The sequence below is a fragment of the Malaya genurostris genome, chromosome 3 (genome assembly GCF_030247185.1).
Source record: "Malaya genurostris strain Urasoe2022 chromosome 3, Malgen_1.1, whole genome shotgun sequence".
NCBI lineage: Eukaryota > Metazoa > Arthropoda > Insecta > Diptera > Culicidae > Malaya > Malaya genurostris.
The window spans coordinates 66,670,079-66,697,699 of NC_080572.1; the positions used below are offsets into that span (position 1 = coordinate 66,670,079).

At 40.2% G+C, this 27,621-nt stretch overlaps 2 protein-coding genes across 2 annotated transcripts; one reads left to right on the forward strand and one right to left on the reverse strand.

The window, feature by feature from the left end:
* Positions 1 to 5,630: 5,630 nt before the first annotated feature.
* On the reverse strand, positions 5,631 to 7,317 carry LOC131438643 (putative zinc finger protein 840). Its single transcript, XM_058608795.1, has 4 exons — positions 7,088 to 7,317; positions 6,375 to 6,964; positions 6,015 to 6,305; positions 5,631 to 5,904 (listed from the first exon to the last, which is right to left on the reverse strand). The coding sequence occupies exons 1-4, from the start codon at positions 7,223 to 7,225 to the stop codon at positions 5,724 to 5,726; spliced, it is 1,200 nt and encodes a 399-aa protein (XP_058464778.1). The 5' UTR covers positions 7,226 to 7,317; the 3' UTR covers positions 5,631 to 5,723.
* A 4,761-nt stretch (positions 7,318 to 12,078) lies between these two features.
* Positions 12,079 to 25,963, forward strand: LOC131438638 (ubiquitin-like modifier-activating enzyme 1). The gene is made up of 6 exons (XM_058608781.1): positions 12,079 to 13,168; positions 13,849 to 14,898; positions 15,120 to 15,371; positions 15,438 to 15,746; positions 23,726 to 24,096; positions 24,166 to 25,963. Exons 1-6 carry the CDS (start codon positions 12,311 to 12,313, stop codon positions 24,578 to 24,580), a joined length of 3,255 nt encoding a protein of 1,084 aa, XP_058464764.1. The 5' UTR covers positions 12,079 to 12,310; the 3' UTR covers positions 24,581 to 25,963.
* Positions 25,964 to 27,621: the final 1,658 nt, after the last annotated feature.

Genomic DNA, 27,621 nt, shown 5'->3' on the forward strand with positions numbered 1-27,621 from the left:
TGTTTTCAAGGTCAATTGTGACAGATACTGTCAAAAAACTGAAAATTTTGACATAAAACTCTGTATAACTCAAAAAGTAAACATCCGATCTCAAAACCATTCAATAGCGTTTTGGGTGACGAGGAGACCTTACATTTGCGACTAGTTTGATCAAAATCGGTCCAGCCATCTCTGAGATCTCGACCTTTTAGTTGACAACACACATACAGACACACACACATACACACACACGGACATTTGCTCAGTTCGTCGAGCTGAATTGATTGGTATATGACATTCGGCCCTCTGGGCCTCGGAAAAATTTTCTAAAGTTTGAGCGAATTCTATACCTATTTTTTATATATATAAAAAAGGTAAAACTAGTGATTTCACAAAAAAATATTTGTATAAGAATTTACTCATACTGTCATGTCTGTGGTTTAACTATGTTCAAAACTGTTCCAATGTGGAGGTCATATTTTTTGCTGGCAAACGAATCAACTTTAGCTATTCCGGTCATCTGAATCCGGTTTCGGAAGAATTGGAAATGGTGATTAAAAACTGCAAAAAGGATCTCACTCACTTTTCTTCAAGATGGCCAAATCGATTTTCACAAACTGATAGGTTCAAAGGAAAAGTCTTACTAAAGCCTAATTGTGGATACTACTTTCGGTTCCGGAACTACTGGATAAACAGGATTTGTAGAATTTGTTAGGTTAGGTCCGGACAAACTTTCCTATTTCTATTCAATGAACAGTTGTTTTGGAGAATTCCACAGTAACATTTATGATGTTATGAGTTATATGTGAAAGGCATCATGACGACCAAGATATGTTCGGGTCAGGTTCGGGTTCAAGAAATTGCTTATCCGACCATTTCTAGTCCGCAGTACCTTTCTTTTGAAAACGCTGAGGGCACGTTGGTCCTCTACCAACATAGTCCATGTCTAATGGTAATAGAGAAAAACTACAATCAGAGATCAGTGAAGACATTATTATGTTTCTTTACATTTGTACTGAATTTGAGCGAAACTGATGGATAGACACACTTAATTTTTTGCTACAAGTGTGATATATTTCAAGCAAACAAATGCGAATAATCAAAAAGTCACTCGCATCCAAATACAAATGCAAGCGGTGCTAAAGTTTTTGTAATGATTATCTCGTAGCCAGATCTACGATTTTTCTCGACGTTTAGCTCTGGTTGTAGGATCACTAACAACAACCTAAAAACTTTTTGGTTGGTTAACGACTGGACAATGTGGTTCTTGTACAGTAACTTCTATCCCTACCTCCCCGCGGTGCCGGCTGGGGTACGAGTAACCATGGGAAAGATCGGGTAACCAACCCCGGTGGGACCTTGGTCGTATGCTGACAGGGAAGGAGGGGTTTGCCTTCTCTTTACAAATAGCGAGCCTACCCGAGCGTCTGTTCCCCATGTTGGGGCGGCTCGAAACAGCGTCTGTTCTCCATGTTAGGATCGGCTGATTACCGTCCTTGTGTCAGTATGGGACCCTAAACAGTGCTGACACGATGGCTCTCCGGCAAGACAGGAGGTTGGTGCAGGCCTAACAAGCCGCACGGAAAACACGTTACGTACAATCAGGATATAAATACGACTCGGAATAATCGGCAAAGACCTAGGCGACGAACAAAGGCTACGATTGGAAGCTTGGCACATGGAACTGCAAATCGCTTGGCTTGCCAGGTTACGACCGAATGCTTCATGATAAGCTTCAAATCGGCGGCTTCGATAACGTAGCACTGCAGGAACTTTGTTGAACGGGACAGAAGGTGTGGAAAAGTGGGCATCGTGCGGCTACCTTCTACCAGAGCTGTGGCACAACCAGCGTTCTAGGAACGGGATTTATAGTGTTGGGCAAGATGCACCAGCGTGTGAATGGGTGGCAGCCAAGCAGTGATAAGATGTGCGTATTGAAGATCAAAGGCCGTTTCTTCAATTACAGCATCATCAACGTGCTCACATGAGACGAGAAGGAAGCATTTTACACGCAACTGGAACATATCTGCGACAGCTGTCCACGGCGGGATGTAAAACTTGTCATCGTCGACATGAATGCTCAGGTAGGCCGGGAGGTAATGTATAGGCCTGTGATCGGGCTGGAGAGCCTGCACACGGCAACAAACGACAACGGTCAACGATGCGGTAGTTCGCAGCACCTTCTTCCCCCGCAAAGATATCCACAAAGCCACCTGTAAAATCAAATCGACCACGTTTTCATCGACGGGTGATTCTTCTCCGACGTCATCATTGTCCGCACTTACCGCAGTGCCAGCATGGATTCTGACCACTACCTTGTCGCGGTTTGTATGCGCTCAAAACTATCGACGGTGCACAACACTCGTCGCACAGGAACGCCGGGACTCAATCTCGAGCAGCTGCGTAGCGTTCGTACTGCAGAGGAATACACGCAACAACTGGAGCTAGTGCTACCAAGTGCTATTGAAGACGGCGGGGGAATATAAGGTCCGCCGTTAGTAACACTGCTGCAACCGTACTAGGCACGAGGTTTTTGAATCGAGGAAATGACTAGTTTGACGGCGAATGTCAGCAGGTGTTCGAAGAGAAGAATGCATCAAGGGCGAGGATACTGCAACACCGCACGAGAGCTTACGAGGAACGAAACGGACAGGCGCAGAATAGACAGAACACGATTTTCCGGAGGAAAAACGCGCCACTATGAAGGCGAAGCGATGAAACAGTTGTACCGCGCAAATGACACACGGAAGTTCTATTAGAAGGTGAACCGCTCACGTAGAGGCTACACGACGCAGGCCGAAATGTGCAGAGATACCAGTGGTAACCTTCTCACGAACGAACGTGAGGTGATCGACAGGTGGAAGCAGTACCATGACGAGTATCTGAATGGCGAAGCGCAAGATACAGAGAACGACCCAGGAATCAACCTGGGTGCACGCTCAGCCGACGACAGTTCCCAGCACCTGATATGTCGGAGATTAGTGAGGAGATCGGCAAGCTGAGGAACAACGAATGGGGACAATGACCAGTTACCAGGCAAGCTGCTCAAACATGGACGAAAGCCACTGCCTAGAGCACTGCACTGGATGATTTCTAAGATTTGGGAGGAGGATATTTTACCGCAGGAATGGATGGAAGGAGTGGTATGTCCCGTCTACGAAAATAGTTATAAGCAAGAGTGTTGCAATTACCGCACAATCACAATTGCTGAATGCCGCCTACAAGGTACTCCTCCAAATCCTTTGTCGTCGTCTATCACCAATAGCTAATATAACAGTTCGGCTGAAAAGTTCGTATCGTTTAATAGAAACACACATTTTTTTGCCGAAATTCGTTTTTATTATCCAACATAATTGCCATCAAAGGCGATACAGCGATTATAGCGATCTTCCAACTTTTCGATACCATTTTTGTAGTACGATTTGTCCTTTGCCTCAAAATAGGCCTCAGTTTCAGCGACTACCTCTTCATTGCTTCTAAATTTTTTACCAGCGAGCATTCTCTTGAGGTCTGAGAACAGGAAAAAGTCACTGGAGGCCAAATCTGGAGAATACGGTGGATGAGGGAGCAATTCGAAGCCCAATTCGTTCAATTTCAGCATGGTTTTCATCGACTTGTGACACGGTGCATTGTCTTGATGAAACAAAACTTTTTTCTTCTTCAAATGAGGCCGTTTTTTTTTTAAATTTCGTCTTTCAAACGCTCTAATAACGCTATATAATAGTCACTGTTGATGGTTTTTCCCTTTTCAAGGTAGTCGATGAAAATTATATCATGCGAATCCCAAAATACAGACGCCATAACCTTACCGGCCGATTATTGAGTCTTTCCACGCTTTGGGTTCGGTTCATCGCGTGCAGTCCACTCAGCTGACTGTCGATTGGACTCCGGAGTGAAGTGATGGAGCCATGTTTCGCCCATTGTTATATATCGACGAAAAAAATCGGTTTTTTTCGATATAACAGCTCAAAACACTGCTCAGAATCATCAATTCGTTGTTGTTTTTGATCGATTGTGAGCTCACGCGGCAATCATTTTGCACAAAGCTTTCTCATATCCAAATATTCGTGAATAATATGTCCAACACGTTCCTTTGATATCTTTAGGGTGTCAACTATCTCGATCAACTTCACTTTACGGTCATTGAAAATCATTTTGTGGATTTTTTTCACGTTTTCATCGGTAACAGCCTCTTTTGGACGTCCACTGCGTTCATCGTCTTCGGTGCTCATATGACCAGTACGAAATTTTGCAAACCACTTACGAATTGTTGCTTCGCCCGGTACAGAGTCTGGATAACACCATCAAGCCATTTTTTGGTATCGGCGGCACTTTTTTTCATCAAAAAGTAGTGGATACGTGCTACGTCCGAGTATCTGGGACGCTCTCTAACCCCTCAGAAACTCGGAGAGCGCTACGGCAAGGTGATGGGCTCTCTTGTATCTTGTTCAATATTGCTTTGAAAGGTGTGATTCAAAGAGCGAGGATCGACACGATTGGCATGATCTTCCGAATGTCTGTACAACTTTTTGGCTTTTCTGACGATATTGATATTGGACATGTAATCTTGAGAATACGATAGGAAAATACATCGAACTGAAGCTAAAGCTAGGCGTATCGGACTGGTCATAAGTGCGACAAAAACAAAATACATGAGAGGAAGAGGCTCTAGAGAAAAAAAACTACGAATATTGATAGACGGTGACGATATCGAGGTGGTTGACGAGTTCATGTATTTGGGCTCACTGGTGACCGCCGATAATGACACCAGCGGAGAAGTTTAGACACATATTTTGGCAGGAAATCGTGCGTACTTTGGACTCAGAAAAACACTACGCCACCACACGAAATTGACCATCTACAAAACGCTCATTAGACCGGTTGTTCTCTATGACCACGAGACCTGGACTATGTTGGCATAGGACCAACGCGCCCTTAGTATTTTCGAAAGAAAGGTACTGAGGACCATCTATGACGGAGTGCAAATGGAAGACGAAACGTGGAGACGACGTATGAATCACGAATTGCAACAGCTATTATGAGAACCACTCATCGTACGGACAGCTAAAATCGGACGTCTACGATGGCTGGGCATGTCATAAGACGACGGCCCAGTTAAAATGGTTCTTGAATCCAATTCGACTGGTATAAGACGAAAAGGAGCGCAGCGAGCAAGTTGGATCCATCAAGTGGAGGGTGATCTCCGAAGCATCCGTGCCTTGAGTGGCTGGCGACGAGCAGCCATGGACCGCACCATGGCCACGTGCGTTTTGTGGAGACGTATTCTTGATACAGCAAAGGACTATAGCTGTTAGGTAAGGTAAGTAAAAGCTTTACTCAATCGAAGGGGGGTCTTGAGTCCAAAGTACACAAGATTAAAATACGCCACTGAATTTCCCTGCTGCAAAAAATTCTAGGCGGTCCCGTGAGCCCAATTACAACTGGTCACCTCCTCGATATCCTCACCGTCTATCAATATTCGTGGTAGGGTTAACTCTGTCTGCTTAGCGGTTTTATGTTGAACGGCTAAGTTGCACTAGTAGTTCAAAATAAACTGGTAATGCACTGATGAATCGAAGACGATATTTAAAAAAAACGAACCTTTTATGGTATGGTGAATCATTTCAGTTAACTAATGATATTGTTACTATTAAAAAACGCAAAGGGAAATACTTTATTGCTGATACTTGTTACACATAACACTGATCATATCGTTGACTGCTTTTAAGTTGTTTCCTAAAAGTTCACTCTGCCGCTAGTGGCACTTGAGGAGGGCTATTTTTACTAGCTGCAGGTTGAATCATCGCCCGATGAGTTTTAGTGTGCGTAACCAAATTATCTTTCCTTCTAAACGCCCGTCCGCAAATGTCACAAGCGAACGGTTTTTCATCCAGATGCTTGGTGAAATGTTTCCGCAGGTCTGCACTGTGAAGTAAAAAGAAGGTATAAACTAAGGGTAAATAAATCAGATCGATTTGAGAACGTTAACAATTTTTACAATGCGTTTTTTTTCTCATCATTATAATCGAACTTACTTCGTGAGGAACAATTTATCGCATTCGGAGCATTTGATTTTTGGTTCCTCGAAATGGGTCCGCTTGTGTCTGGCCAGTCCGGTCGGTTGGTAGTAGGCTTTTCCACACACCGGACATAAATAAACACGTTCCTTGAAATGCGTTTTCCGGTGCTGTTTTAGTCCGTTCAGCATTGGATACTGCTTCTCGCATAGGTCGCATTTGTACATTTTGGCGCGTGTGTGAATGTTCACGTGCGAGTTGTAGTTCGAAGCACTCACGAAAGCTTTCGGACAAAACGGACACTGATGCCTAAAATGTTCAAATTGAAAAATAAAATTTACAATCTGGTTTTAGTGAATGATCTTTTTTTCAAATTACCGCTTTTCGTTGTTGTGAATTCGCATGTGTTCCGAAATGTTCTTGATGAACTTTCCACAAATTGTACAAACTTCCACCCTTCTCTCTGTTTTCACAGTTAGTTTGGGTCTTCCCCGCTTTTTACTAGATGTGCTAAAATCGGAATTATCACGTTCGCATGCAGCCTCTTGATTACCATGTTTCGTATTCTTAGGTCGTCCACGTTTTTTCAATGGAATCTTGGAAAGTACTGACAGTTTGTCTTCGCATATAGATTCCGTTTCAGAATGGTCTGGCAAATCAATAATTGTAGCGCTTGTGGAATCTTCGTACTGCATATCGTACAAACATTCTTCCGAAAAGTGTGGATCATCGGTGTTATCCATTTGTTCAACATCATTTTCGGCGTATTCTTGCTTCGGTCGTTCGATGTCGTAATCTGTAGGTAGGTCTACTGTTTGTGTTAGATTTTGTGTAATAACCTGAAGTGCTAGTTTTTGATAGATTTCATCATTTCGAATACAGCATTCTCGAAACCTGTGCCACTCCAGTATCGCTGATCGGCAACTACTGCAAACTGCCATATCGTCTGGAGGTTCATGCTTAACTATCTGTGAACAAAATTAGGTATAATTCCAATAGCTTCGTGTCAATAAAAACGGAATACTTATGCTCGTTTCATAATAACGCAACACGAAACAGTTTCACCTTTTGTATTTCAAAGTTAAACTTACTTGTATTGACAAATATCGGAAAATAAGCTGCAAGATATTTTCCGAAGGAACTTGATCCTGCTGGGTATAGGAGGAATGATCTTCGACGGGTTTCAAGTTTGGCCCGTTTTGTAGACACAGTCTGCAAATTTTCTCCATATAAATTTCTTGTGGTTTATCTGTTTAAACGGTCAACAATCCAGTTGATTCCCTTGTGGAAGCCAAAACTAATGAATGAAAATATCTGTCAATGAAAGTTTGTAAATAAAGCACACATACAAAACTACCGTGAAACGGTTCACCTGTTGGCCGCAGAGTTACCATATTCACAGATTTTTCTGTAAACCCACATATTGGCAAATTGTCGCAAAGCTGATTTACCGGTAGCGACACCTGCCAATGAAAAATGGAACCAAGAAAAGGAGGATTCTTTCGGAAATCTTCACATCGGCAGTAGTGATTTGCAACATTTTTATCGTTTATTCAAGAGTACAAATAGATATTAGCAATAAAAGTACACTCGGAGTAGAAGAAAATCGATTTCAAAATAATTACTTCTACTTTTTTTAGTGTAAACTACGATTAAACATGAAAAATCTTCAGAAATGTGTGAAATTGGGAAAGGTTAGGTTTTTTCGGATCAACATTTTTTTAAGCAGAAACCAGTGTAATGTTGATTTCTCGAGTACTAGAATGTATAGCGATCGAGTACCATCTAGTTTGGATACTTTATTTATTATTTCCAGGCATTTGGAAAATGGTATCAAACCAAAATTAATGCTCTATTCTGAATAAATGGTAGATTTCGCAAAATGAACTAAGATCAACATTACCACCTCAGAGTAAAAACTTTTTCTTCAACTTCTACTATGATTTTTCAAATGAATTTGCCCGTATTCATAAGAAATCGTTGAAAAGGTGTAGTAATTAGAAATTTTCCTACCGATTTGACAGCACTTGCTGAAAGTATCATCTCTAAACAAGCAGCGCCTCTACATTTCAGTTTTGCGACAATATGCCAATTTTTTGCCAATTTTGCCACACAGATTCTGTGTCACAGAACACAGATTTTATCAAATTTCACAGATTTTTATGAATATTTTGTAAAAATGGCAGGTTTTCAAAATGTTTTTCACAGATTTTCACAGATTATGATCGAAAATATGCAACACAGATGGTACACAGATTTTTTAAGTTGAAACACAGATTTTAAAATGGCAACTCTGGTTGGCTGAGCCACCAGTACGAGACAAGAACCTTTTCAGAAGAATATGTAATAAAGAGCTATCGCAGCGCCACCTACTCGTGAAAAATGAAAAAAAAGAATTTCTCCACCAGCTCACGGAGGTATTCACCAAAAATTACCAATATTATGTGGAGAGGGGGAGGTATTTGTAAATTTCAATCTGTTATCTTACATTTAATCTTTATCAGAGGTTCTAGAGTTCTGATAGGCGCGAGGAACATCCTAGGGGGGTCCAGCCCCCGGCGGATGGCCGCAGACTGGGTCCGTCCGATTCTAGATGGTTTTCTGGGTTTTTCCGACCATCGGCAGTGCAGAGAAGCTCTGGTGCTAATCAATACAAAATCATGAAATTTTGGATCAAAATTTATTTTCCAAAACTAAAAAACGCTCTTTTGGAGATATGATTTTCAAATTCAGCATACTTTGAACTACATTCTGGCCGAATTTAGGTATTGGGAAATGGGTCCGACGGCAGATATTCGATAATCATTACAAAATCAATAATTTATCAAGGAAAACTTAAAACGCTCTTTTGGTGATAAGATATTCTCGTTCAGCATATTTTAAACTACATTCTGGCCAAATTTGAGTATTGGAAAATGGGTCCGACAGCAGATATTCGATAATCAATACGAAATCAATAGTTCATCAAGGAAAACATGAAATCTTTGATCAAAATTTATTTTCCAAAACTAAAAAACGCTCTTTTGATGATATGATTTTCTCATTTAGCATACTTTGAACTACAATCTGACCGAATTTGAGTATTGGTCCGATGGTAGATATTCAATAATCAATACGAAACCAATAACTGCAAACACGCAAAACTGATCAAAATTTATTTTCCAAAACTAAAAAACGCTCTTTTGGAGATATGATTTTCAAATTCATATGATATATGATTTTCAAGGTATTGAAGTGAATTAAAGTAACATGGGATATGTTTACATAGGTTTACTTCCTTCCAAACTTGTATTGTTGCTATGGTATTTTACCATCGTTTTCAAATGTTTATCGACGCTTATTAACGAAGGGTCAACAAAATTACACTATTACTAATTTCATTGGTTCACGATTGCTGATCCGATATTTTTCGATGGATCGTATGGACATTGTAATCTTGAGTTTACCTTTGGTATAGGCGACGACATGACCAGACACTTCGAGCAAAAATCGGAATAAAAAGTGTTCGTGAGCGATTTACCATCAATTACCATAAATATAGCTACCCCTTGAAAATGGCAAAAACTAACTATTCGAGCAACATAGTTTAAGTTGCTATAAACTAGTTACCAAGGAGCACCAGAATAAATAAACAGTCTGAAATAGTTGTAGAATAAATCCACATTTCACGATTATTAAAAATCTTTTACAAAATGATGTTTATTCGGAAGTGCATTCGACGTTCGAATGGAACGCAATCACTAAACGGAGTGTGTGCTGTTGTTAATAACGCAGCTAGTTGCTTGGAACAAGACTTCATAAATGGTTTGAAATCACTTCTGAAATCTGGTTACCCTACCGGTTACATAGATCTAGCCTAATCGGCACTTCATAGTTAAATCCAGAAAAGGCAATTACAAACTAGTGACGTTGAACAGGCACGAGCAAAATTTTTTTAAACCTCGTTTCCATCCGTGGGTTGACCAATTTATCAATCACAACCTCACTGAGGAAGAGTTGGCATTGTATGAAGCTAGGGAAACATTTATACAATTCCTGATAGTTTAAGTCGACGCCTTGTTTACGGCGTTGAAAACTGCCCTCACACCATAAAATTATAATGGATTGGTTAGTATCATTACAAGTGAAGTGAAGTGAAGTTACAAGTCGCCTGGAGCGGGTTATCAAAAAGTCTACATTCAATCGGCTTGGTGGACTAGTTTTAGACCAGTTTTTAGCTCGAGCATAGGCTTTATTCCTTACGGTAGCTACATCCTGGTCCTTTCGCGATAAGCTTGCCAGATTGTAACAAATAGCGACAATTCTGAATCTAGAGAGCGTTTCAGAATTACCTGAGTATTGGGATTCGTCTTCAACAACATGGCGTCTGACACCTAGCGAAGTCCGGACAATTCTTGGTAAGCATTTACAGGTCATTTAGATCCCCAACGCAAAAACGAAAATGTTCTAGTACAGATACATTTTTTATTAAATCTGCAGGTTGGACTTCAAAATAAACGACATAAAAAAGTTGAAACTTTAAATCAGGAATGTAAGTATTTCTGGGAACGTTATGAAAGTGATAAATGCTTAGTTATATGAATATATTCCCTCTGAAGATAACACACGAGAAATTTTTTATTGCCTTAAACAACTGAAATAAAATTTTTGGTAGTGAATAATTTGCGTTGCCGGTATGGTACTCCACTACGAATTACATATTCGTTATGAGACAAGTACTCCAGAAGTGTCGAGAATACAACGCGCCATTGACTTCAAAGCGGCATACGACACAATCGCTATGGCAGATTATGCAGCTATGGCAGATCTCTGAAAGAATAAATTTAATACCTGCCAGCGGGCCAACTACACTCAGTGGTTTCGTTTTAAGTGAGAATCTCTTATTTTTGTTTACATTACATATGTGGTTACCAAGGCTACTGGTAATTTATCAAACCTTATAATTTACCAAGTTGTGTTGTCAGTTCCAACATTTTTTCAAGCGATTCCGTTTTGACATTGCCAGTTACTGAGGGGTAGTTAAATTTGCGATACAGTTTTGATAGTCGAGTCGCAGGTCGTGTAGTCGGTATAGGGATACACTTCGATTCTAATATATATTTTGGGGGATCATAGATATTAGAGTGACTATAATCAGAGTGGCGACAGCTGTTCGTTTGGAATGACAGCTACCAGTTCCAAACGAGCAAACGACCTGTCAATTCAATGTAAAGCTAATGGAATGTTTTGAATTGTTGCCGACATTACGGATGAGAAGTCGCCACTCTGGTTATAGGCACTCTAATAGATATCATTTCAGCTGTTTTTCAAAGAACGGCGAATCTAACATTGGCAGCAAATGGAGAAAATCATCGATGAATGTTTCGACTTCGGTTTCAAATCGTGTTTAGAAATTATCGTATATTCTCTGATCAATTTATGATTAGTCGATGAATTGTTAGTTTATTTTCAAAAGGCACGCAAATGTTACCACTTTCCTTCTATATCCATTGAATAAATCAACATTCGATTTGTTTACTTTTATACTTCCTGTGTGAATTATAAAGATACGCCCTTGCGCATTTTTCATGAAATTGACTGGTTTTCGCTACTAAGACAAATCTGTGAGTAGTTTTATTGTCTCTTTTACTATTTCCAGTAATAAAAGGTTCGGTAACTATCTAAAATAAAGAAAATAAATAGTTTCGCCCTTCCTTACCAGCAATTGAAGTATCGCCCTGTTTGTTGGCATGGAACACGGAGGGCGAAACTTGCGTAAACAAATGGAATGACAGTTTCGCCTTTTATAGTTGTTGGTATTACCAAGATTGAAATTTTTGTAGAATACGAATTTTTAGACAAAATTGTAGGATTTTGAAGCATTTATTGATAGGAGAGAGAACCTCGATTTGTTTATTTTTGTAAGATACGTCCTTCTTTGAAAAACAGCTGATTTGCAATAAATCATTAGTCACTCTGATTATAGTAACTCTAATTCTGGCAACTCTGATTGTTTGCTTGAACATTGAACATTTTCTTGCACAAACGCACTGCTGTCATGTTCCAGTTCATTGGCTTTTCCAGTAGTTTCATCGCAGTCGACATTCGTTCAGCAGTCAAACAATCGTACAAAAGCCAGCCGCTTCGTGGTAGCAGTCTTGTTTCAAGCCGGGCATACTTTTTGCGTTTTTGCAGTGCAATTTCCTACAATTTGTGACGGTATTTAGGGATTTTTCGAAGAGCAGTTTCGTGTTACATTTTGCGATATTTGTTTCATCTGGCGGGTGCTCTAGTGTCTCATCACGGAGGCGCACCGGTTCCCTTAGTACGGCTTAATGTCTAGTGGTGAATTTTGTGACAGTTCCGCCGTCGATCCCCCAGCCGCCAAAAAGCGGAAGCTGCCTTCATCGCCCACGTCTTCGTCGTCGTCGTTGTCGACTTCCTCCACTGCAGCAACAGCAGCAGTAGTAGCCGGACAGCAGCAGCAACAACAACATCAAGTAGAAGAAGATTCAGTAGCAGTTGTAATGGCGACGGCAAACAACAATGGATCGACACCGTTCGAGGGTATTGATGGTCAGGAAATCGATGAGGGACTCTACTCGCGGCAGCTCTATGTTCTTGGTCACGATGCGATGCGTCGGATGGCCCGTTCCGATGTGTTAATCTCCGGACTCGGTGGTTTGGGTGTGGAAATAGCGAAAAATGTTATCCTCGGTGGTGTGAAGTCTGTCACTTTGCATGACAAAGCGCTTTGTTCGCTGGCGGATCTGTCATCACAGTTCTATCTCACGGATGGCGATGTTGGAAAAAACCGTGCCGAAGTCAGCTGCCGCCAGCTGGCAGAATTAAACAACTATGTGCCTACCACCGCGTACACAGGAGAACTCACCGAGGAGTTTCTCCGCAAGTTTCGGGTTGTGGTGCTCACTCTAACGACACCAGCGGAACAGCGTCGGATCGCGGAGTTAACCCATCGGCACAACATTGCTCTCATTACGGCTGACACCCGGGGTCTGTTTGCGCAAATTTTCTGTGACTTTGGCACCGATTTCACCGTGTATGACACAACCGGAGCCAATCCGGGTTCGGCAATGGTAGCTAGCATTACCAGCGACGTAGACAGTATTGTGACCTGTTTGGACGAAAACCGACATGGTTTCGAGGATGGGAATTACGTTACTTTCACCGAGGTAAATTAATTTTTACTTAGGAAAATATGCATTTTTCCGCTTTATGACTCATACTAATTACGATTGATGACGGTGGTGTGATGAAAGAGGAAAAGAAAAAAGCTGATTTGCGCGAGCACTGACGAGTGGTGAAACACGATTTTCTACGGAGCTAGTTGTGACGTCAGGAGGGAAAATTGAATAATGGGTGTTGATGTTTCGTGTTGAACGGAAAAGAAACCATTTCGATTTGATCAATCTGCTTCATTTATTTCTTTATATGAGCTTGATTTTGATTAATATGTTTAAAAACACCATACTCATATTTTGGTTTTCTTTGTTTACTCATTATGATGCAATTGAATATTGTGTTGAGTATCCTCATTTCTCATGATTCTTTTTAGTAAAAAAACATTCAACCAAATTTAACTTCAATTTACAAATATCTATCATCAACTTTGATGAGATCAAATTGTATCGATCAGGGCTGGATGTGCCTTATAATATTTTATTCACCCTGTACGTAAACTAGCAATCTGTTCTTATACAACAGAAAATCAATACTGTTCCGCATTCAATCGCATGTCACGTTGTTTGGAAACATAAATTCGTGACTAATCTGTCTGTCCTTCAAATTATTATTTTATGCAGCATACTATTTACTGATAGTTTTGTTTACTGTCCTCTTTTGTGTACCGTAGGTTGAAGGTATGGTTGAGCTGAACGGATGTGATCCCATTAAAATTAAGGTTTTGGGACCGTACACATTTAGCATCGGTGACACGACTAAGTTGAACAGATATGTTCGTGGTGGAATCGTCACCCAGGTCAAGATGCCAAAACAGATGACTTTCAAGTCACTTATCGAAGCTGAAAATGCCCCCGAATTTATCTGTTCAGATTTCTCTAAATGGGACCATCCACAGAACACGCAACTTGCATTCACGGTTTTAGGAAGATACCAGGAAAAGTATAATCGTTTGCCACGTCCATGGAATGTCCAAGATGCCGTTGAGTTCGTCGAGATGTGCAAGGAACGCGCCAAGGAACTCAAACTGGACGAGATAAACGATCGAATGCTGACGACATTTTCTAAAGTGTGTGCCGGAGATCTATGCCCGATGAACGGAACAATTGGTGGCATAACAGCACAAGAAGTTATGAAAGCATGCACCGGGAAATTTACACCGCTATTCCAGTACCTTTGTTTGGATGCGGTTGAGTGTCTACCCGAAGCTGAATTAACCGAAGAAGAGTGTCAGCCTATTGGATCTCGGTATGATGCTCAGATTGCTGTTTTCGGACGCAAGTTCCAAGAGGTTTTGAGTAAATTAAAGTATTTTATTGTTGGCGCCGGTGCGATCGGGTGCGAGTTGTTGAAAAACTTTGCAATGATTGGAGTTGCCTCCAGTAATGAGGGAGAAATCATTGTTACCGATATGGACCTGATCGAGAAAAGTAACTTGAATCGACAGTTCCTGTTTCGACCTCACGACGTCCAACAGCCAAAATCTCGTGTCGCTGCTCAGGCCGTCAAGCGTATGAACGGAGAGATCAATGTGATCTCTCACGAAAACAGAGTCGGCGTTGAAACGGAGAAGGTTTACGATGACACTTTCTTCGAAAGGTTGGATGGTGTGGCCAACGCTTTGGACAACATTGACGCACGTATATACATGGATCGTCGATGTGTTTACTACAGAAAACCGCTGCTAGAGTCGGGAACACTCGGTACTTTGGGAAACATTCAGGTTAGTATTTCTTATACGGTCTATTTTGGCGCTACCTGCTTATCCATGGGACATTGGGCATTCCGCTAGCATCATTGTCTACTATTTTGGCAGGCATAACAACTCTATAATATTGACGATTATTTTCTACTTAATTCATTTATTGGAACGTCATAATATAGCACAGTATACGGTTTCAAAAAGCAATGAAATAGCAATCTCATGTTTATTTGTACTTCCAGGTTGTTGTACCGTTCCTCACTGAATCGTACAGTTCATCGCAGGATCCGCCAGAAAAATCGATCCCAATTTGCACTCTGAAAAACTTTCCAAACGCGATCGAACACACACTGCAGTGGGCTCGCGATATGTTCGAAGGCATCTTCAAGCAGTCGGCGGCAAACGCTGCTCAGTACATATCCGATCCAACTTTCATCGATAGAACGCTTAAGCTGCCAGGCGTACAGCCGTTGGAAGCACTTGAATCCGTTAAGGTTGGAAATCAGCTTGAACTGCATTTTCCGAACTGTTTTCGAAACGATTTTTTGTTTTCGTTGTAGACTGCCCTAATCGACGAGAGACCGAAGAACATTGAAGATTGTGTCAAATGGGCTAGAATCCATTTCCAGGAGCAATATTCTAACCAGATACGGCAGCTCTTGTTTAACTTTCCTCCCGATCAGCAGACTACGACCGGTCAACCGTTTTGGTCGGGACCGAAACGTTGTCCGGAAGCGATCACGTTTAACGTAAATGAACCGCTTCATCTGGATTACGTTTTCGCGACGGCCAATTTGCGCGCGGAAGTCTACGGTATCCCACAGTTGCGCGATCGGTCCCAAATTGCAGAACTGGTGAACAAGATCCAGGTGAGTGTAATTGAATTGCTTTCATGTATTACATTTAAGCCAATGTACCCTACTTTCCATGGGACGCGGATCAACTTTGACAATCCGTCGTCTATTATTTAAGTAGGAATAGTAACGTTCGTGAAGCATTTTTACCATCGTCTTTTTACGATAGCTTTGGTAGCAATCAACTTACGAAACAGATAATTGGTGTTGGTTTCTAATCAGCCTCTGGGACTAAACAGTCTGATCGTTTAACCAACGATCACAGTGACCTGGAGGGATAAGTTTTGGCTCTCTAGACCAGAAACATTTTGATAAAGGGCTATTTATCTTTTCCTATAACTCGCTATTCCGAAGATATTTTACCGACCATGGTAGGTTAAAGTCGAGTATAAATAAACGATATACAATGCAAGTTTATCGCTTCGTCCGGAATCCCGTAGGGTAGTCATCTGGGGCATTTCTTATCCTTACTGCTGTACTTCAGCACTACTAACTTTTCTCTGGAGGGTCCCCGTCTATCGTTTGCTGATGACTTTGCGATCTATTGTTACATCCGAAGCCATGAAAGCGGCAGTTACAGGGCTTCGACGGATGGTGTGGACCATTACACTCGCGAAGAAAAAGGAACCATTTCATTTCAAGTACTTTATGAAAGGATTCCCGATTGGCATATTGCCGCAAAACTCCCTCCCGTGGTTGATGGGCTTGACGGTATTGCAAACATCATCAGATACGATTAATTATTGTTACAATTTAATATAAATATGTGTTATAACTTTTAGTTTTATTATTGAGTTTATTGAGTGAGGCATGAAACGATTTGAATAAGATGTTGATTGCAATACGCTCCAACATCCGGGGTTGGAGAGGCCGGTAGGGCTTAACTGAGCTCTTTTTTATGTTTCATTTTCATACTACCGGCCCTTATTACCGGTGTGAAGTGGAAATTAAGCGAAATGAACGTACCCCAGTCAGGTTTCACACGATAACGGAATAGTTGAATGGTGAATTAAGTTCATCTTTGACGTTTATTCTGTGAGGTTGAGTGTGCTCGTGTGGGATCTGATGGATGAGGTGATATGTGAGTGAAGTATAAGTGAAGTGGAATGCAAGAACGGTAATAAAGGCCACCGTTTCAGCTCAGGACTAACGATCGACCAATAAAGAGATAGAAAATGGGTGACGGCACCTCCATTCATCTCAAATCCATTAGTCATTTCATATATGAAAACCATTGGTTAGAGCGAGATCTGTTGTTTCTGTTCGATAGATTGACTTCGAGAGTGAGATGAGGTTAGGAGTATTTCGCGTCGCTATAACAGCGAAATCGTACATTTTCTGAACTACTTTTATGCGGTATTGCTTATCAGAGATGAAGCAAAGATTTTGTATTTGATTTCATCACAATTCATTTATTGAAAGTCGAGTAATCGGTAGAATAATATGGTGACTCTATTAATGAAATGACTATTGGCACAATGAATTTAGTTAAAATCTATTAGAATTTATCTATTAGAATTATTATCTATTAGAATTTACTATTTAATCAATGTTACAATATTTGCGTGTGAAATACATATTTGTATATGTATGTACACATGTGTGTATATGTATGTATATATGTGTGTACGTCATTATACCTTGGTGCCTGTATATATTTATACATGTATGTATGTATGCGTTGTATCAAACCGTATATGGTGATACCTTTCGATTGTGAGTGAATAAGATGTTTATTGCATTACGCTCCAACATCCGGGGTTGGAGAGGCCGGTAGGGCTTAACTGAGCTCTTTTTATGTTTTATTTTCATACTACCGGTCCCTATTACCAGTGTGAAGTGGAAGTTAAGTGGAGTGAACGTATCCCAATTGGGTTTCACACGGTGACAACAGGTGAACGGTGAATCGAGTCCATATTTGACGTTTATTGGTGGTTTGTGTACAATGGATTGCTGTGGAATGAGATAGAATATTGTAAAATAGAACTGAATAATAATGACTTAACCAATGGGCAAACCACTGATAGCTGTCAAACGATGTTCATCCAGTTTGTATCTGGTAGGTACCCCCATTCATCTCAAATCCATTAGTCATTCCATATGCGAGAACCATTAGTTATAGTGAGCTCTGTTATCTCTGTTTGGTAGATTAATTTCAGAAGAAACATGAAATTTGGAGCATTTTGCTTCGCTAAAACAGCAGTATTGAACCACTTCCGAACTACTGCTATGCGTTTTTGCTTCTTAGGGACGAGGCAAAGACTTTGTATTTATCACAATTCATTTATTAAAAGTCGAGTGATCGCTAAAATAACATGGTAACTCTACTAATGAGATGACTATTGGCACACTAGTTTTAGTTAGGATCTATCAGAGTAAAAATATTAACTCAATGTTGTAATGCTTGCGTGTGGAATACATGTGGGTATGTATGCATGTGTGTATGTGTGTGCCTGTGTGTGTATGTATGTGTTTTTGTGTGTATGTATAATATACATTTTACCGTGCCTTTGGGTGCGTTGTATCAAATTGGTAGTGATGCATTTCGATTGTGAGTCAGATGCTCAAAAGTGCCTGAGCGGATGGTAACACTGTCAAGGATCAACTGAAGACAACTAAATGTGAACATGCTGTAGCAATACTTATGGGACCCAAGGGTCAATATAATTCAAATAAAAATACATGTTCTCAGTTTTTTTCCCGTCAAACCATCATGACCGGCCGTACAAAGATGTCATTAAAAAAACACTAATCCTTTTTTGTCTCTCTTTTTTTTCGGAAATGGATGACTGAGCATGAACTAGAAATCCGGAATAAAGAATAAGATACTCAAGAAAAGCAGGAACAAATGTGATAAATGTGGAGCTGAAAAATTGGAAAATAATTTAATTAACACTCTTAGGAAATCTTAGATACAAAATGGAACATCGGTAAGAATATAAACACCATTGCATACAACTAACTTTTACATTTCAGGGAATAAAATAACATCAGCAAAAGTACGGAATGGAAATAAAATAGAAGGACAACAAAAGACACTTACGAAACACAATTGAATAGAACACTGGAATTAAGGTAAAACAGAACATAAACTATGACCAAAGGTAAGCCAACATGAATAAATAATAGAAACTGATGGGTAATAATATAATTTCCTCATATTGAAAGAGGCGTTTATATGGCGCGCATGCGCTAATTCGGCCTGATACAAATTAACGGGGAGGGCAATACATTTTGGACAGGGCTGTAAAAAGCTGATTGGAACCCTTTCCCCACCAAAATGTAATATAAGGAAACTATAAGGAATAAGGAAGTACTTTATGAAAGGATTCCCGATTGGCATATTGCCGCAAAACTCATTTCATTTCTACTATTCCATAATACAAATAGATACCAATAAATGAGTACTCGATGAGTAAGATAGTTCGTTTAAAAGGGATTAGTAATTTTATTATAGTGGCCCTTATTACCGTTCTCACTTCCACTTTCACATCACTCACATATCACTTCACTTGATTTTACCTATTACCAGTATCACGCATAGTGAAATGATCACTGTAGTAGAAGAAACTCTATTTTTTCAACAAAACGTTTGTGGCGTGATGTTAATAATGACAACAAGTTCATCCAAGTAATTACTTTTGTCTCTGAAGCGACTTCCTTAGTAAGGACCTAAATTCACTTCACTTCACTCGATTTTCACCGTGAAGTGATACCGATAATAAGAGTCTCGTGATTATTAGTGAACGTTTGTAATTGATTTATTCGAAATCCGCTATCGGTTCCTACATTTTGGTGACCCCGACGTGATAGCTGAAATCAGAAGTGAAAATGGCAAATCGAGTCGAGCAAGAAAATGCTGCAGTCGCCGCGGGAGTGTCGGTCGAGCTTCCTGATTTTTGGAAAAATGATCCGGTGATGTGGTTCGCTCAAGCCGAGGCACAATTTGCTTTGGCAAACGTTGCAAGCGATCATACCAAATTCTATCACATCATTGCAAAAATTGACCAATCTGTCATCTGCCATGTAGCGGATTTAGTCACAGCTCTACCAGATGTGAATAAATACGAAACAGTCAAGCAACGATTAATTTCTCGATTCCAAGTGTTGGCACAGGGACGACTGCAACGACTTTTGAGTGTTTGCGACCTTGGAGACATGCGCCCTACTCATCTCCTCGTAAAAATGCAAGAAATCGCAACCGCATTAAATGTGACGGACGATCTAATGAAGATGCTGTTTCTACAGCGAATGCCTGCAAATACTAAGGCGGTGTTATCAATCAGCGATGGGACTATAGGAAAGCTTGCCGAAATGGCAGACAAGATGGCTGAGCATCCATCCTCGCACGTTGCTGCCGCATCAGTAAATGGCACCGAATCAGTTGCGGTGTCCGAATTGCAAAATCAGATTGCCGCGCTCACAATGGAAATTCACCGTATCAAATTCGCAAGAGGTTCGTCCAGAAGCCGATCCACGTCAAGATCCAGTCGCGATCAGGATCAAGAAATCTTTTGGTTCCATCGGAAGTTTGCCTGACGTGCGCTGAAATGTCGCGAATCCTGCAAATACAACCAAAAAAACTTAAATCTTGTTCGCTTGAAACATCGGAAGCAAACGCATTCTCAAAAAGTCGCCGTATTATGTTATACGACCGTTCGTCCAAGACGAAATTTTTGGTCAATACGGGCTCGGATGTGTCGATCATTCCAGCAACAAATAAAGACCGAAGTAAAGGCGCTACGTCATTCGTCGTACATGCAGCAAACGGTACAGCAATAAAAGTATACGACAAACGATACGTCACAACAGATTTGAGTTTGCGTCGACGATTCACATGGTCGTTCCTAGTCGCTGACGTGGGGGTGGCTATTATCGCTGCTGACTTTCTTGCTTCTTTCGGTATACTGGTGGATTTAAAATACCGACGATTGGTGGACGAATTAATCAAGCTATCATCGACCGGCGGCACGGCTGAGGCCTCTATTTTCAACGTAACACTGATAGCTTCAGATCACCCGAGCGGAGAATGGAGATTTGTAGGGGATTATAGAGCATTAAATAATGTGACCGTACCACATCGTTACCCCGTTCCCCACATTCACGACTTACTTAACACTTTCCAGGGCAAAACTATTTTTACAACCTTGGACCTACAAAGAGCCTATCATCAAATACCGGTAGAGATGGCGGATGTACCCAAGACTGCGGTAATTACCCCGGTCGGCCTATATGAGTTCACCCGGATGCAATTCGGATTGTGTAATGCCAGTCAAACGTTCCAGAGGTTTATGCACAGAGTATTCAAAGATATGGATTTCGTTGTCGTTTTCGTCGATGACATTTGAATTGCATCGCGGACGCCTGAAGAACATTACGAGCATGTTCGTGCCGTATTCGAACGATTGAAATTGTACGGCCTTGTCATCAACGCCGCAAAAAGGTGCTTTGCAAAGGTCCACGTTAATTTGCTGGGATACGTCATAAATAAAGATGGAATCCTTCCATTACCTGACAGGATTAAGGCTGGGACAAATTTCCCGATACCTGATACCGTTAAGGAATTAAGGCGATTTCGTGCATTGCTGAACTCCTATAAGAGTTTATTTCGCACGCGTTTGATTTACAGGCAGACCTTGAGAGTCTAATTCCACGGAAACAAAAAGAACGATTCCCGAAAAATCGTTTGGTGTGAGAAAGGACGATCAGCTTTCAAGCGGTGTAAAAAGTTATTAGCTGACTCAACACTTTTACATTATCCAGATTCAACAAAACCATTAAGCTTGTATATCGACGCATCAAAAACTGCTGCGGGGCTGTGTAGTACGAAGGTACGAAGCTGGGTTCCATTAGGCTCCTACTCCGAAAAATTTTCACCGTTCCAATTGAAGTACTCGACGTTCGGTCGAGTGTTAACAGCGATGAAGATGTCCGTGCAGTACTTTCGCCATATGTTGGAGGTTAAGAGGTTTACCATCTACACTGATCACATGCCGCTAACGCATGCAATGACGTCAAACCCGAGTAGCCGACTGCCACACGAAGACAGGTATTTGCGTTTCATCGCCGAATTTACAAACGATATACGTCATATCAGCGGGAATCTCAACGCAGTGGCTGACGCCCTTTCACGGACCAAGACAATATCAGTGCCGACACCGATAAACTTTAACGCTTTTGCTGACGATCAGAAAAATGATAATGAATTAGAAACTCTGCTGCATTCTAAAGGGTGATTTTTTAAGAGCTTGAGAACTTTTTTAAACAATAAAACGCATAAAATTTGCAAAATCTCATCGGTTCTTTATTTTAAACGTTAGATTGGTACATGACATTTACTTTTTGAAGATAATTTCATTTAAATGTTGACCGCGGCTGCGTCTTAGGTGGTCCATTCGGAAAGTCCAATTTTGGGCAACTTTTTCGAGCATTTCGGCCGGAATAGCCCGAATTTCTTCGGAAATGTTGTCTTCCAAAGCTGGAATAGTTACTGGCTTATTTCTGTAGACTTTAGACTTGACGTAGCCCCACAAAAAATAGTCTAAAGGCGTCAAATCGCATGATCTTGGTGGCCAACTTACCGGTCCATTTCTTGAGATGAATTGTTCTCCGAAGTTTTCCCTCAAAATGGCCATAGAATCGCGAGCTGTGTGGCATGTAGCGCTATGTGGTGCTAACTGCCAACACTGGTTTACAGCGCACCTCTAAACACACCCCTGAAAATACAGAGTCTGGGTGGACAAAGAAGAAGAAGAAGAAGAAACAAATAAATTACACGTGATTATTAGTAAAGGTTTGTAATTGATTTATTCGAAATCCGCTATCGGTTCCCACAGAACCATTCAATTCATAGCCTACAGAACGATCCTACTGATACTCAAAATCTTTGCAGGTCGTGAATCATACGATAGCTGGCTTGTAAGTCTTATGCATTGAACCGCCAACCAGAGTTGCCATTTTAAAATCTGTGTTTTATCTTGAAAAATCTGTGTTACATATTTTCGATCATAATCTGTGAAAAACATTGTAAAAATCTGCCATTTTTATAAAATATTCTCAAAAATCTGTAGAAATCTGTGAATTTTGATAAAATCTGTGTTCTGTGACACAGAATCTATATGACAAAATAGGCAACAAAATCTGTGGTTTTACAGAAAAATAACTCTGCCGCCAACCCGTAACAGATCACCTGCCAGTCTTTTTAGCAAACTTGTCGATTTTCTTCTTCCGGAATATTTAGACAGGACTTGTCAATGACATTGACCGCGCCCATAGTTTTTTTTTTGTCGAAGTACTTCTTACTTGGAAGCTATTTCGAACTACTACTTGGCAGATTTCGACGAAATTTTGCACATGTAAACATTACACTTTAAACTATTTTTTTACAAAATTTCAATAATTTTTACCCACGCAATAAATAGTTGGATTTTTGTCATCACATAGTAAATATGAAATGCGCAAAACTGTGGGTTTTTGTAGGTTTTGGGTAAGAATTGCAGCCTGTTCTGGAAGTGTGATGAATGCTGTAAACTGATGAACCTTATCAATTTTTAGTTTGTTGTGTTAATGAAAGCAAACCGAATACAAGCACACATGACACTTTGCTAGAAAATACATCAGCGCAGCTATTTTTTCGAACAGCATTAGTATTTCTATGATAGTTGAAAATAGAACTAAATGGCTTGATTATGGCTTTCTTTGAAATTTCGAATATAACTGGAAAGTGATCAGAGTTCACTAGAAATGTTATTTTGGTCAGTTAGAATCACCTCAATTTTAGAAGGGTTTCTCACAGAAGCGAAATACGTTGGACTGTTTGCAAATAGAACTGAAAAATAAGTATTCAATTCAAATTCTCGGGATAATGAAGTTTTCAACACTCGATCTTACCTGAAAAAATATAATAGAACTAGTTCATTGAGAAACCCATTTCACATATTGACAAAATCATTGTTGATCCAGTTTTTTTAATCCATGAATTTCTCGTCTTCCAGGTCCCCGTGTTCACACCGAGATCGGGCGTCAAAATTGCCATCACCGATGCGGCGATGCAGGCTGAGGCTAATGGAGCTTCCGGCGAGGAGCTCGATCAGGATCGCATTACCCGCCTGCAAAATGAACTTGCTTCGCTCGGTCGCCTTGATTTCAGCATTACGCCGCTCGAATTCGAAAAGGACGACGACAACAATCTTCACATGGACTTCATTGTGGCGGCATCGAATTTACGTGCGGCCAATTATAAAATTCCGCCCGCTGACCGACACAAGTCCAAGTTGATCGCGGGCAAGATTATTCCGGCGATCGCCACTACGACATCGCTCGTAGCCGGTTGCGTTTCGCTCGAACTGTACAAGCTTGCTCAAGGGTAATTTATTTTTGACATTGCGCTAGACTAAAATTAAACATTTTTTTTGGGTAAATTTTCTATTCACAGCTTCAACACGCTGGATCGCTTCAAGAATGGGTTCCTGAATTTGGCATTGCCATTCATCACTTTCTCGGAACCGATTGCAGCAAAGAAACAGACTTACTACGACAAGGAGTGGACCCTCTGGGATCGTTTCGAAGTTCAAGGCGAGCTTACTTTGAAAGAGTTTCTGGATTACTTCGAGCGTGAACATAAGCTGCACATTACGATGCTGTCGCAGGGTGTCTGTATGCTTTATGCATTTTTCATGGCCAAGGACAAAAAGGCAGAACGGCTCAGTCTGACCATGTCGGAGGTGGTAAGGCGTGTCTCGAAGAAAAGCATTGAACCTCACATCCGTGCACTTGTTTTTGAGATTTGCTGCAATGATGATGAAGGTAGTGATGTGGAAATACCCTATGTGCGTTATTCCTTGCCGTGAAATGTGATTTCAAGGACCCAAATACACACATACTCACACGTATCCTAAGGAGTTGTTTTAAACACTAACACACCAACGCAAATACAGATCAGAGAACGAAATTGAACCATTTATTATAACCATTTGATTAATGAAAGTGATCGGATTCTATTATATGGCAGCAGTCGAATTGAAATTCAATGCCATACTACCAGCCATGGTTCTGCTTTTCAACATCTTGCCGTAGTATTTTTTACCGTCTTGGAAAAAAATCGAGTTACTGTAAAATACAGCATATTTTTAATATTTCTTGTTTTCTTTATTTTGCAGTTCGAATCTGTTGATTGAAACGCACTTTTTTCTTTTAAATCGTCATCCGAAGTTTCTGTTTTTCATTCATTCATAGTTCGATTTGCAGTGCGTTGCATTTTAATCGTATGTACTAACATTGAATCTGAACCAAGTAGTAAAGTTTGTTGTCTGTTTATTTCTTTTTTTGTAACTTATGGTTCAACAGATCAGGTTTTCCCTCACATTACACCTGCAGAAGTGGAAATTATTTCTAATAACTCCCACTAGCTTGCAAAAGAATGGTGATAGGTATCCACCTTGTTAGATATGAATGCGAAAAATGAGCGTGTGATTGTACAACAATTAAACTAGTAGATTCGACCGGAAGATCCAGGCAGTTGACCGGAGATGTAGCAGATGATTAGATTTAGAATCGTTTCAAGTAATCCAGGTTATTAAAAAATCTTACGCATTGAAACAATGACTATGACTTAATGAACGCATTTTGGATGTATTGCTTACGCCAAAAAGGATCGATTATACTAAACAACATAGCGTTCTATGGGGGAACTAAACAGTTGTGACGCACAGAAAAAAATATGTAACAGACCTTACTTGTTCAGGGGCAAAGTATCTACTTCAATTTCTAACATACTTTTCAGTTCTTATTTATTATTCAAAAATAATCAGTAAAATTATATAGTTATTTCTTGATTTCCAACATGTCCTTGAAACTGATATCCTGTTACTGAAAATACCAGGGTTCTGTGCTGCTGCGACAGTAAGGTCTGTAAAACATGAGATGATTAAATAAAATAAATACACGTAAGGAAGTAATGGAAACTGTCGTGCAACCTCCCAGTGTAGGCAATTTACATTCATTTGTGGGAAAAGAAGATTGGACAAAATAGAAACAGTATGCAAACTATAAGAATAATGTGAGCAAACGAGGATGCAAAGGATTATAAGAAATAAATAATTTTTACTGAATGGTGAGCAGTACTTTAAACTAAAACAATCTACGGTCACATTTCATCCATGAGATAAAAACAGGCAAAAGCAAAGCAAATGTATTGTATTTGAAAATAAATTATGATCAGAAAATTTTCAAAACTGTTTTGTCTATCATAGTGTATGTTTAACTCAATAGCCCAAACAACCAGATTTTACTTACTTTTCAGAAAACTAAACTAGTCCTAGTTTCACTAAACAAACATTTTTCATGGAACTGCTTTGGGCGCAACAAATTAGGTTTAAAACTGACTCTATTTTCAGTTTGACAAAGTTGAAACTAGGTTAGAAACTAGCTTCAAACATACGGTTTGACAGCAGTTAGGGGTGGAAACTGCGTTAGATTTGGCATCAAGCGAAAACGACAAAGACGCTCTTCTCCCAAGCCCAAGTTGTGTGCACAGCTAAACAACAAAATCTGTTCTAATCCACCTATTGGTTCAATGATGGCTTTTTAACATCATTCATATATAACGTGTTATACGAAATACTTTTCTATGACACTTGGAAGAAAACCAAAAATTTTATTTGGTCATCAACTAGCATAAGCTATAAATCGAAACGGTTTGAAATTTGAAACACAATTCTCCAGCATTTCAAACCATGACCAAACCGTTTCGTTCCAATCTCAGTTTGTGAAAATCGGTTTAACCATTTTTGAGAAAATCATCTGAGTACTATTTTGAACAACTGCAAAATCGCGCAGTTTCGCTCTGAAAATTTTCTCGGGTCGCACTACGCTTCCATGCGAGTTTGTTTATTTTTGCTTTTTTATGAGTTATTGTTTGGGGCGCGTACCACGTTTTTCGTTTTACTCGGAGTCAGAGTCATCATCCTTCGATGTCATATTAGACATCGCGGCACCTTCCAAGCAATCAGCACATTAAAACAAAAGCGCCGGTGTATCTAAAATCCAATCGGCCATGGCTCTCGTAAGCCCAGTACACATGTCGCCAAAGTACGGATGAAAATCCTTTCTATCTCGCGAAATACTCAAATTTTCACCGCACTAACACGACACATGTTTACTCGTTGAGGTTTTCACCGAAAGTGACGCTCATAATCAACGTATCGATCATTCCAAAAATATGTTGAGCTCACTACTGGCACAATGACAACAATCTAAACAGCATCTTAACCGAACATTCGAACCGAATGCTGTAGCAAATACAAATAATTTGTGTTTGGCTGTAGTACTCTACACTAGAGATGGGCAAAACAGTTCATTTAAAAGAACCGTTCAGTGATGCAGAGTTCTGTTGAAAGAACTAGTTCTCCAGAGCCGTTCGTTCGTTTTATTCATAGTTGGTTTGTTAGTTCAAAGCCTAAACAAGAACTAACTTTTGTAAGCTTAAGCGAGGAAAAAAGGTCCCTCAAAGTAGAACTGAGGTTTCGTGATGAAACTTTCTTATTAGTACCGTTTTTGAAAAAAGGTTGAGCGAGCTCAAAAAACAAAAAAAGATCCCTCGACTTTGAACTGAGGAACTACCGTTCTCGGAAAAAGAACTATAGCTCGTTCATTCTTTCAAAAGAACTAGTTCTTTTGAACCGTTCGCGAACGAATTGCCCATCTATACTCTACACAGGGGCGGCAAGTTCGATGAAATATTGGGGGGCATAAAAAATTATTACTACAGATCATTAAACTTTTCAATATATAAAGCATTTTTATAAAGGAATCGGAAAGGTTAGAGCAAATAAAAAGCAACCAAGTAAAAATCACAAACAAGTTCCCTACTATTCCAGTAATAACCAATATT